This window comes from Lissotriton vulgaris, chromosome 5 (assembly GCF_964263255.1).
Source record: "Lissotriton vulgaris chromosome 5, aLisVul1.2, whole genome shotgun sequence".
Lineage (NCBI taxonomy): Eukaryota > Metazoa > Chordata > Amphibia > Caudata > Salamandridae > Lissotriton > Lissotriton vulgaris.
Window position 1 is genome coordinate 739,535,234 of NC_141693.1, and position 13,207 is coordinate 739,548,440.

Here is a 13,207-nt window from a genome sequence, read left to right on the forward strand (position 1 = left end):
GGGGGACTGGGGTGATTACACATCTCTAACACGGGAAGATCAGAAGCACAGTAAGGCCACCGCCCTCATGGTGGTTTGGCTGAATCGAATCTGATGATGGCTTAACTACAGTTGTGAGAGAGAAAGGAGGGACTTGTCATTCCACAAAAAAGGTTGCAAGCAATCCTGGAGTGAGATTGGTAGATGGAACAGGGACTGCACCAACGGACCATCAGGGCCAGGCATAGCTCTTAGTCCTGTGAACATGATGAAATAGCAGAAGGTCCCTGCTGGGTGTCTCACCACAGAGAAGGATAGCCCCATTATGATGAGAAAAAAAGCTGCATTAGGCTAGATGAAGCCAGGCAATCACACAAGTTGGAGGAGACATGAGACCCAGACTGTCAGTGACTACAGGGACTTAAGGTAGTTTAAATGATTGTCTTAGCTCTTCTGAGAGTAGTCGCTGGAAGCTTTTTGAAAGGTTCATAAACATTGGAGGCAGGTCTGATGAATCCAGAGAGGATGAGCATTTCAGTGTAGAAGCACTTCTAACTTTCTGAGATTGAGAAGAATGGATCCCACTACACAAAGTTACCCAAGCATCGTCTTAACACAATTTATATATAATCGTAGGCTATCTCAAAGCCACTGCGGATGATGCTGGTCCAGTTATAGTTCCCCATTCACAATAAAAGCCTTTGCATTATGCAAGTTTTGTTTAACTTCTTGAGGTATGCCAAATGGCGTCCCATCTTCTTCCCTACAGGGATCAAATTTACATGATGGATGAGGATGGCCCTCGAAATACATTTGGGAAAATTTGTTTCATTAAGATCAAATTGACTGATGATGAAAGGAAAAAGCATAACAAATAAAGGAACCTTTCCCAAGTGAATGAGTTTTTGTGGATAAAAAAACTGAATTAACTTGAATACGCCACATGTAATGTTGGGCTAAGGTTGCCAAGCTGACACTTGTGGATGTGCAGTTGAACAAGTAACTTACAGAAAACTCCTAGGCTGAAGGGAGAAATTCCCAACACTTACTAAAACGCATAAGGATCAAGCTTTAGAATAAATTAGAAAAAACGCATATCTGAGGGATTACTTATTACATATGTGGATGCTTTTGGCAAATCTAATCAAACAGTATTTGTAAACCGCTGCTTATCCCCTGTGAGGGTATCCAGGAGCGGGGAGGGGTTGGGGGGGGGGGGGGGGGGGGGGGGGTTCAGCTGCTGCGTGATGTCAGTTGAATAGCCAGGTTTTTAGGTCTCTCCTGAATTCCTGCAGGGCGGGACTGTTTGGATGTGAAGGAGAAGGCAGTTCCAGGAGTTAGTGGCCAGGTAGGAGAAAGCTCCTGCTTCTGTGGATGAAGTGTGAGTAGGATAGGGAGGATAGGTAGGATAGGTAGGATAGGTTGAGCACAGTTGTCTTATGGGTTTGTGGAAATTCACCCTGTTGTTGATCTAGGCTGGTCCTTTATTGTGCAGGGCCTTGTAGGCGTGGGTTAGGAGTTTGAACTGGCACCGTTAGCTGATGGGGAGCCAGTGTAGTGCATTGAGGTGAGGTGTGATGTTGTTCCTCCTATGTAGATAGAGGACAAGCAGGGCAACTGCGTTCTAAATGATCTGTAGTCAGTTCAGTAATTGTGAGGTGATCCCCACGTAGAGGGAGTTGCCGTAGTCCCGGTGGCTGGTGATGAGGGCCTGGGCAATGTGGTGTGTTTGGTGCTGATGGGAAGCCAGTTGAAGACTTTCCGAAGCATGCGTAGAGTGAAGAAGCAAGAAGATGAGACAGCGTTTATCTGCTTCTTCACGGTGAGGTTGCTGTTGAGTAATCTGCCAAGGTTCCTTGCATGTTTTCTGGGTGTGGGTGAGGCGCAAAGTTCACCTGACCACCAAGAGTCGTCACATGGGAGGAGTTGTTCCTGAAAATTAGTATATCAGTTTTGTCGGTGTTGCGTTTGAGGCACCTGTTCTGCATCCAGCTGGTGATGCTGGTCATGCAACTGTGGAAGTTGGATTTGGTGGTGGCGGGGTTAGAGGAAAGGGAAAGGGTGAGCTGAGTGTCGTCAGCATACGAACTGATGTTCACACATTGGGAACTGACCAAGGTGGCCAGGTGATCTTGTACGTGTTGAACAAGGTTGGCCTCAGTAAGGTCCCTTGGGGAATGCGCAGATGAAATTCTTTGGCCCAGAGGTGTAGGGTGACAGGCGGATGCTCTGAGTTCGTCCAGAGAGGGGCAACATGATCCACTTCAACTGCTTTTCCTCAGATCCCCATCTGGTGGAGGCTGTGCAGGTGGGTGAAGTGGGACAAAGTGTTGAAGGCTGCAGAATGATCGAGGAAGATCGGGGCAGCAGTTTCTCCACAGTCTTGAGAGCCAGGTCATCGGTGACTGAGATTAGGGTAGTTTCTGTGCTGTGATTAGGCCAGAATCCAGATTGGGAGGGTCCAGGAGGTTGTTGTTTTCCAGGTGGTTGGTGAGCTGGATGTTTATTGCTTTCTCCAAGACTTTAGCAGGAAATGGCTGCAAGGAGACTCACCAGTAGTTTTTAAGTTCTTCGGGGTTTGGGGTGGGATTTTTGAGGAGCGGCTTGACATTCACATGGTAACGTGGCAGAGGTGATGGATGAGTTGAGGATTGTGGTGAGTTGCTTGCTGATGGTGCTGTTCCCCAGGTTGAACATGTGGTGGGGGCAGGGATCTTTAGGAACTCCCGAGCGGATGGAGCTCATGATGGTGGCCAGTGGTCTGTGTGGAGAGTGGGTCTCACATGTTTATTGTGTTTCTGTTGTAGTCAGTGAGGTTGAAGAGTCCGTTGAAGTCAGCTACTTGTGGTCGAAGTGTTCATAGATGGTGGCGATTTTGTTGTAGAAGAAGTCAGCGAGGGTATTGCAGTGGTCCTGGGAGAGTGTGATGATGTTCTCTGAAGCAGCATCGTTGGATATGATGATGAAGAAGAGCACCTTGCTGTGGTTGAAGCTGGCTTTGCGACAGGTGGTGAGGGCCCTTTTCTTGGTGGTTTTCAGGTGTTGGTGGTATTTGTTGAGAGCTAGTTTGAAGTTGGCTCGGTCGTTGGTTGTTTTGCTGGTGCACCAGACACTTTCTGGCCATATGCAGTTGCATTTAGTGGATTTAAGTTCTGGAATGAACCAGCTGGAGAGTTTGGAGGGTTTGAGGGGGTTTGTTTTGGTGGGTTTGAGGGGGTGCGACTAAGTTGGCACAGTCAGTGATTAATTTGTTGAAGGTTTCGACGGCCACCTCGAGGTTACAGGTGGAGTCTGGTGGGAGGTGCTGAGGGTGTTGTTCCAAAGGTCTTCAGTTATTTTGCTCCAGCTCCTGTGGTGGGTGCTGGACTGGTGGGTGGGGATGTTGTGGGTGGATGTGATGTAGAAGTTAACGATTGAGTGGTCGGACCAGGTGATTTCGGAGGAGTGGCTATACTGGACCCTGTCACTAAGAACTTTAGAATAGTAAGTACATGTTGGGCTTAATTACAGATGGCCATATAAATTGCAAACACCTGTTGGACAGGGATCACATTTATAAGGGACAAGATGTTTATCAGGCACAGTAATTTCCAGGAATGATAAAGGTCACACCATATGGTAAAATTCAGCCAATCAAAAGGTCAGAAACCTAGCAGAAGAAAATGGGCTGCAATATTTCTGGACATGTAGATTTTAATGCTGTGATCACCAAAATCTGCAAGTTAATCCCCCAAAAGTAAGAAAATTAGATGACTACTGCATCTGCTAATAAACCATGACATTGCACACTCCTGTGTGCCATGTCAAAACAAGTTTCCCTGCTACATAATGGCTTCAATGAAACCAATGGTGCTTGGTATCGAACACCTTGAATTAATAAACCCACATTGATTCCAGTGAGTGATTTATTAATATATGTACCCAGAGGGTACCTTAGAGGTACCCCTGAAAGCTACTAAGCTTCTCGTGTGATGGCTCACTTGTCCTGTCCAGCCTGCCACCACGGACAAGTTTCTGATCTCCTAGGTGAGAGCTTCAAAGAGCCCACCACCTTCGATATGCAATCCTGGCTTTCCCCAGACCTGGAGGATGCCACCCCCTACCCTGAGGCCCATTTGGGACCAGGATAAGTGGGAAAATTAGCTATGAGGGAGGAGTAATGCACTGCCAGGCTAGACAAACCCCTAAGGTGGGCAGCCCAAAGTGAACAGGAAGATATGAATTACATCATCTTGTGTGTGGTGGATTTTGGAATTCCAGTACAGGGTGATGTCCACTCCCCACAGGAAGTGGTCATCTAGGAGGTGTGGTGACACCAAGGGTAAGTAGCTCATTGGCTACTACCCTTTCTCCTCCCATAACACCCCTAAATTGAGTATTTAGGGGACCGCCCGACACCAGGAAATCAGAATTAACTACTGGGAACCATGGAAGAAAGAAGAAGGACAGAAAAGAGCGTAAACTGAAGACCTGCACCAAAGGTTGGCACAAAACCCTACCAGGCTGCTTGCCAGTCCACTGTGTTGCCAGCCATCAGACTCTCCGAATGAACAGCGCAACAGGAGAAAGGACGTTGTGGTCCAGGAGGTTACATCAGTCTCCTACCCAAGTGTGAAGAAGCCAGGACTTCCAGGAGCCGCACAGCACCAATAACCTGGGTACAAGAGCAGTTCCAGCAACCAAGGCTTGTTGGTGGTCCAGTTCAGACTCTAGCAGCACCATGCACGACCTACCATCGAGGGACATCAGGATTTACCAAGCCAACACAGAGATTGGAGCCCAACTGCCCTGTTTCACTTCTTCACCAGTTCCCCAAGACCTAGAGGGAGCCTCTGACTGACCATGACCTGATGCCTCAAAGCACCCCTACACCGGCGCACCACAACTGAGTCCGAGAAAGGTGACGGCGCAAGGTGGTCCTGAGACCTTCAGGAGCAGAGTCCATTCTTAGGTTTGGCCAGACTGGCCCCCCAGTCACCTCCTGCAGCCTCTTTCTGTTGGAGCCCAAGAACCACGCGAGTCCACAGCAACGCGACCCTGCCGGAAAAAGTCCCACTGCACACCAGCCACCCAGCCCGAGTTAAGAGTGGATCAACATTGTCCCTAAATGCACAAGACCCTCAAGATAGGAGCGCCCCCGTGGGTTCTTCCTGACTGGCCACCTAGTCCCCGCTTGCAGACTCTAACAGGCCCATCTTCCATTGACTTGAATGGGGCACCCGATGCTGAAAGCACCTCTGCACCTGGACGTCCCAGAGCCGACTCAGGTGACCTGTTGGTGCTGCCTTGACCTTGACCCATACCTACTTTAAGTCCTGAAGAACAGTCCTGTAAGTCGTTGCTAAGTAAACAAATGCAGTATATGTCTTCCCCCAGAGGATAATATTACTGCTTAAAAGATACAGTAACAGTGTCATCCTTTGACACCTACTCCGAAGAAGAAATTGGCAGATTGCTCAGCACCCTGAAACCATCCAATCACCTCACTGACCCCCTTCCTGCAAACGCAGTAAAAGACTTTACCCCGTTGCTCCTCCCACTTTGGACTAAAATTATCAATAGCTCTCTTCAACAAGGATCCATCCCTGACGCCCTCAAAGTCGGACAAGTCACACCTCTACTAAAAAAACCAACAGCAGACCCCACTGATCTAAACAATTACCGCCCAATTACAAATATTCCCACCCTCGCTAAACTGTTGGAAAAATGCGTACAGCTACAACTGACTAAACACATAGACAAGTTTGATCTCCTCAACGCTCATCAATCAGGCTTCCGTGCAGGGCACAGTACCGAAACTGCCATGACTCACATAGTGGACGACGCCCTCTAAATACTAGACCAAAACGATACCTGCCTCCTCATCCTTCTGGATCTCTCCTCAGCATTCGACACAGTTAAACATGAGAACTTACTCGAACTGTTAAACACAAGAATGGGCATATCAGGGACTGTTCTCAAGTGGTTCACCTCCTTTCTACACAACCGGTCACAAAGATTCAAAAGCAACAACGCAATGTCCTCTCCGGTACCTGTATCGCTAGGCGTCCCTCAAGGATCCTCCCTCTCCCCAACACTGTTCAACCTAGTTATGGAACCTCTCACTACTTTGCTACAGACATCCAATGTTCACTTTCACATGTATGCCGACGACACCCAACTTTATCTCAAAATACAATCCCCCAAGGACATCATGGTTCTGAACACCACGATCAGAAACACCCAATCCTGGCTTGCCGAGAATCACCTCAAACTCAATGCCCTGAAAACTGAGTTCCTCCTGATCTCACCTCCCGCAAAAATCTCTACGGCTCAAACATGGCTTAAGCACTTAACGGCTCTAAATGTACAACCTACCGTCGTAGACTCAGCAAAATCTTTAGGCATAACACTTGACGCCAATCTCAACATGCAGCAGCACATCAGCAAGGTAACCAAAGGAGCGAACTTTCAAATCAACACCTTGAGAAAACTTAAACCCTTCCTCCCAGCCAAAGACTTCCAAACTGCAGTACAATCTATAGTCATCCCACACATAGAGTACGGAAGCACCGCCCTCTGCGGGCTCCCCCTAACTACAACGGCTCCCCTAAGAGCGTCCCTTAACGCTGCAGCGAGACTCATCACTGGCTCAAAAAAGCACTCGCACATCTCCCCTGACTTTAAATCACTGAACTGGCTACCTTTTGAAGCCAGAATACATCTGAAAATAGCCTGCATGACTCACAAGGCTGTACACATGAACTCACCCGCCTACCTCACTCAAAAGCTGACAATCTCGGGTGGCTCTAGAATTACTAGAAGCACAAACAATCTTCTGCTGAAACCTCGAAGATTCCGGAAGGAAAAAACCTATAAACGCTCCTTCTCAGGAATGGCACCTAGGATCTGGAACTCACTCCCTCCTGAAACCAGGCTCATCTCCTCCAACAAATTGTTTAAGAAAGAAGTAAAAGCGATCCTCATGGCTAAATACACATGATCTATTACTCGGTATTTTCTCATGAATCTGCTCCGTAACTACCTACTTGTATTATGACTTATTTGATTGTATACGTTCCCTCTATGTATATTGTTATGTTGTTGACGCACCTGTCTGACTTTGCACACCGTACCTACACCACCTCAACTATCCCTACTTTTGTACTACTGATGCACCTGTGCGACTATACATCCTGCACTCACCTACCTCAACTATGCACACCTTTATGTTATCTCCTAAAACACGTTAAGCAGGCTTAAACGAGTATATGCTTACTTTTGTACTTCTATATTATTGGCGCAACTGTTTGACTATGCACCTTGTACAGACACTACCTCACCTGTGACCTACCTCCTGTTTGTTTTTTGACCTACCTATATAACTATGTAACTATGCACCTTGTACCTACCTACCTCAACTATGTAACTATGCACCTGTACCTTGACTATCACCCCCGTGCCCTTGTAAAGCGCTCTGATATCTGCAAAGATCTTGTTCGCGCTATATAAAACGTTCAAAATAAATAAATAAATAAATAAGTGCATTTTGTAAGTCTTGAAAAATCACTATCTTAAAAAGTTTGTGTCTCACTGACTGTGTGCAACAAATGCTTAACACTACTCTCTGATAAGCCTAAGCAGCTCACCCGCACTACAAGAAAAAAGAGCATTTGGAATTATTATTTTAACCCCTGTAAACCAGTAAGAGGTTGCCAGCACTTTATACACAGTGTACCTTATTTTGGTGCACTTATAGAGAGCCAGCTTCCTACGCAGACGTTCACCACGGCCTCGTAGTTAGTGATGGAAATGAAAAAGGTAAAATAAGCAGTGGCAAAGCTACCAAAATCTGGCTTACATAGCACTGATGTTTATGCATGTCTGTAATTCACACTGCAGGCACAGGGTAACACCATTATTTCATGCATGTGAAACTGAAGTAGAAAGTGACTGCACCCACCTCATTAACATAATGTAATCATTGCAATCATCTGCAAAACAGAATTGTCTCCTATTGATCTCATTAGCGTTTGCTACAGACAGCTAAATATGTCTTTGGCCACCCCAAGTATTATATTGGAAGGTGATTATAATATCTGCAAGAGTTTGTATAATTGAAACTGCTTGGAAAAGAAAAACATGTGCATGTGTGTGCTTGTTTAATTTCAAATCATTTAAATTCTTTGGTACAATATTGTAGAAAAATGGTTTCCAACCCATTTAACCGCCTTGGATTCTTTTGTTTTTTAACTACTTGTTTTTTTTTACTTTTACTGCGAGTGACACTCACTAACAGAGTCTCACTGACTCTAAACACTTTTAAAATGATTAAGGGTGTTAGCTTCTAGTGTCGGCTTGTTAAAACAAGGTCGGCAGCTGCACAGCGGGGGGGAAGACGCTCTGCGTTGCTGCAAGTAAACAAGTGCACATGTGAAGGCTTAGCAAGTGGGACTACTGTTCAGCTCAGCCCAGTATCTGGTCGTACGTATACTGTTGTAGAAGGGATGCTTTAGGAATTGGTACTGACTTTTTCAAAAGGGGTTGTGAGATAATTTATGTTCTGGTAACTTGGCCATTGTATAATTTTTTCATTTGACAGTCATTTTAAGAATATTGTACCAGTGTCCAACAGCGACGAATGACCCTGCCCTGGCGAAATTGCCTGAAAGACTAAATGGCAATGAAAAATGTTGGCTAAGAAAAGAGGTGGTCTGCATGTATGCAGCCGGTTTAAAATTCCTGATTAAACGCACAAGAAAAGAATAAAATTGGTAATCTGTGCATTCTACTTCAGTTTTATTTTGTAATGGGTCTTATTTTTGGTAGTCGCAAAAGCACATAGGGTGTGTGTTTTTTTTCAATGATTTTTGATCACTTTTTTGGGGACACTTATAAGTTTCAGCTTGACGATGATGATAAAAGTGAGCATAGCTGGTGAGTACCAATCAGCAAGCTCGACTGGTGGTGCTCACGTGAGGTGTCATTTTGCTTTTTTCACTATTTTTGGAATACTAAACACATTTATGGGTGTGTTTTTGGGTATATATACCATTAGTACCTGTCTTCTAATAATTGATGGGGTATGACTGTCATTTGGTAAAAGAAGGCAAACAAAGTGGTGTGACACTACCTTGCAAAAAGGAAGGAGTGACTAACGTAGATATAAAAAGAAAAACTCTACGGCCACATTTTGAGATTTGATAAGCATTATGGAACAGGTCTTGTGTGTATTAGACTGACCAGGAATAAGCCTTATAACATGAGTGGGCATTAGTAGTGAAAGCCTTGAGTGCTGAGAGCAAGGGCTTCGCAACAAAGTAGTTTCAGCATTGTTAGGCATAGAGACTAATGTAACATACTAGTCACAAAATGGTAAAAATGGACCCCGAGAGCAGATCCAATGTCACTATTGTGAGATCTACACTCCTTCTGCCACACTGAGAATTTCATATATTTTTCTGATCAGCGTCAAATTAAATTCCAGACTTTTGTTTCCCGGAAATAATAGAGCTATTTGCCAAGTGCTTGGGCCTGTTCCTTAAAAAATAAAGTGTGGGGGTGGAATCTGAATGTGAGAATACTTTCCAAAATGCACCGGGTCTGGAACGGCTTATCCAAAGAAGAACAAAGAGAAAGGATACTAGATCGGATCACTGGAGGGGCAGCCTTTTGATGCTCTAAAGATTAGGAAGCAGGCAGCTGTGGAAGTTAGGGATAGGGCTTAGACTTCCAGAGAAGGTATTTCAATAGACCACTTCAAGTCACCATTTTGAAATGTACCACAATGCGGAACATGAGAGATGGGGTGAGGTGAAGTGATGTGCCATCATAGGATTGGACACAGGTGTCTGCCTTCTGGAACCTTACTGGGTATAGTTTGTTGCTTGCCTGCAGACTGGGGTACCAGCCCACACCACCATCCATCAGTAGGCCGTCAACTGCTCTGCCTCTCTACCCTAAAAGAGCCAAGCACTACAACGGGGTACTTAGTTCCCAGTACACTGAAGGTTGCAGACTTATTACTTGAGAAGAACTCACATCCTTCATAGCTAAGAACTCACTTTCTTAGAAACATAATATCGATCAAACACATGAAAGATGCACATTAAAAACAAGTTTGTTTCATTGGCATCACTTTCTCAAAGGCAACATTAGCGCTGACAAGGACTGTCAGTGCCATAGGTGAATTACTCAGTATAACACAATATCATGTACAGCTTCCAAAATAACGACCCAATATGGCCTTTAAAGAGGGTTATTAGTTTTGAAAGGAATTTTCAAGTTGCAATTTAGTACTATTTTTGTTAAATGATTTGAATTATTTTTGTCATTTTACCTGCTCCCTTATCTTACCAGCTAAATATGAAAGCAGCATTTTCAAGAGGAAAGCATTTTGTTAAGCGCAAAATAAAAGATTGCACCAAGAGTGGTTACTTTTGTAGACATTAATCTAAAGCTTCTGAGGTATGCAAACTATGGTGGCTAGTAAAAACATACCCTTAGGCAGAAGGCAGAGATGGATTTGTACAGAATGAATACTTATTCGACAGAAGTTGAGATATGGTTCTTTTTACGACTCCCCTATTCCCTGGAAACATACAATATTCTCTTATTTCATTGTAGCTTTAAGGTGCCATGGGTTGAGCTATATCCCAGGAAATATTTCCACTCGTGTTGAGTCTGCTTCCAGACCTATGTCCACCTATGTCTGGAAACAGTTCCAGTCTTGCTCAACATCCTTGATGGATAGTGATTCAATGCAGAGAACGTCGTGTCTCTTCCTTGGAAGGCGCAGCACAGGAGAAGCACCAGAAAAGAGAGTGGAGAGTCTACACTTTCAGAAGCTATTGGTCTTCTGTCAAGAAGCAGAAAAAACAGTAGCACGCAGGCAGCCCAAACAGAGATATAGCATAAAGTGCATAGTAGAATTCCGACTTTATTCTCAGTGAGGGAATAGAGGGAGGACACTGGCATCTTCTCCAAGGCTGACTAAAGTTAACTGAGAAGTATACATGTGACGTAGTATGATAACTAACACTATTCCACTGGGATTAAGCCACTCAGATATGACTAAATTAGAGGCTAACTTTGAAACATAAATTAAATAAGTCTGCACCTACCTGTAGTCCCGAAACGTATACGCTGGGTGCTCCTTTGCACAGACCATGGCTTCAGCATTTAAAATGCAGTTATCCACATGAACTGGGTGGCTTAAATCCTGTCTATCTTCCTGCTTATCTGAAAGAAAACAAGTGTCTGTGTAAAATTGCATAAAACATTGCACACATTTTAAAATCTGAGCAGCATTAACCTTTTAATAACAGCTCTGTAGATTTCGAGAATACTCAGGAAAAACAGATTAACATATTAGTCATCAACAAGTGTTAATGGTTGGAGGCACATTAGAAATGTAACCCTGGTAACTTAAGAGTTTAACCAGTCAGGTTTCTGGGTTGCACAGGCAGACAATCCTCCACTGCAAGCACTAGTCCCCTTTTACATGTAGGACAGAGAAAGAAGGAAATCACAAACTTTATAGCAGCTATTGTTAGTCCTTAATCTTCACTCCATTTCCAATTTAAGGAACGTGTGCCATCTATTTCTGTCACTTAAAATCAATGAACAAAAAATCACAGAGCAGGTAGTTTACAACTTGTCCGTTGCACATCTCTGATACTGTTTCCAAGAGCAACCAGATCAGGAGGAATGTCTGCCGGTATTTCAGAAGCCGGAATCAAGTTGTGCCTTCACAGCACCATCTTTAAAACAAATGCGTCTTTAGTACGCATTCATTCAGCACGCACGTTATTATAATGACTTGCCTTGGGGGGGCGATGGATTTTGGAATAGGTAAATTTACTATTCCAACTCAGTCTGCGCAACAATAGGGAAGGTGTTCGACTTAAAATCCCACAGAAAGAACTCCCTCACGACCTAGATAGTATTACTTTCTATTTCACAATACATTTCATTGTGGGCTAATAAACCGAACTAACAATGACATATTACAACATAATCATTTCAACTTTATTTATTTTTACTATGTCTTAATTCATTACTTTAATTCATTTATCATCTTTATAAAGACAGTGAGCACAACAACACAATCAACCCCAAAACATACCAGAAGGTCCAATCAAAGTGTCTTGAATAGTCGTGATGGAGTTCTTTCTGTGGTTTGGTTTTTTCCCTCTTCTCCCTGGCATTGTTCAAATAATTTTTGTGGAGGGGTCCCAGTACTTGTTGCATTGCATTCACGGCTATTTAGCTGTGGGATTGCATTACCCTTTTGGGGTGGATGTTCAACCATTCGAGACACTTTCATTGGACCTTCTTGTATATGTTATGAGGTCGATTGTGTTTTTGTGCTCACTGTCTTCATAACGATGATAAATGAATTAAAATAATGAATTAAGACAAAGTAAAAATAAATATAAAAGTTGAAATGATTATGTTGTAATATGTCATTGTTTGTTCGGTTTACCTGCCCAGAATGAAATAGAAAGTAATACTATCTAGGACGTGAGGGAGTTCTTTCTGTTGTTTATTGTTTCTTTCCTCTCTTCTCCCTGGCCCTGTTAAAGTAATTTTTGTGGAGGGGGTCCCAGTACTTGTTGCGATGGACTTAAAATCCAACACCATTCCACCAATGCACCCCCCTAAGGCAAGTCGTTATAACGACTTGCGTGCTGAACAAATGCTAACCAAAGACGTGTTTGTTCTTTTGCCGGTGCTGTAAAGGCACATCAGGATTCCGGCTTCACTTTGAAGGACGTTTCACGATCAGGAGTATCTTAAAGGTGACCCTGGTTGTAAATGTCACTTTGCTGTGTATCGATGGAGAACAGGATTCCAAGGGTAAGGACAGCTGGAGTTTCCATGAAGACATTTTTAGCATTCACTTGTGCACATCTCTCACCCATCTCCAAATAGTGGGAAGTATTATGAATCACAGACTTCAGTGCAGACACAATTCAAACAAGTCAAACGACAAGCAAACCCGGTGCCAAGGACTTCTTGGAAACAACTGGTCATCCTTCCTGGGTGAAGCATCCAATCAATAGTTCCTGCTTGTACCCAGCCTTCTGGTTTCCCTGAAATCAACAATCTTTGGGAGAGCCAGAAGTTGCCTGGGAATTTGTGGATTGTTCATGGATACCCTGAGGGGCAGAGGATACTCTGAAATTGTAACACAATGAAAATATGCGCAGCCATGTATGAAGTGCAGAATTGATCAATGCAAGAA

At 44.1% G+C, this 13,207-nt stretch overlaps 1 protein-coding gene across 1 annotated transcript in view; it reads right to left on the reverse strand.

The window, feature by feature from the left end:
• The window catches only part of P3H1 (prolyl 3-hydroxylase 1), a 227,291-nt gene that overhangs the window by 38,038 nt on the left and 176,046 nt on the right, over positions 1-13,207 (reverse strand). The window contains exon 12 of the mRNA XM_086922172.1: positions 11,082-11,199. Within this exon, the coding sequence (XP_086778298.1) occupies positions 11,082-11,199 (118 nt within the window). The remainder of the gene's footprint in view (positions 1-11,081; positions 11,200-13,207) is intronic.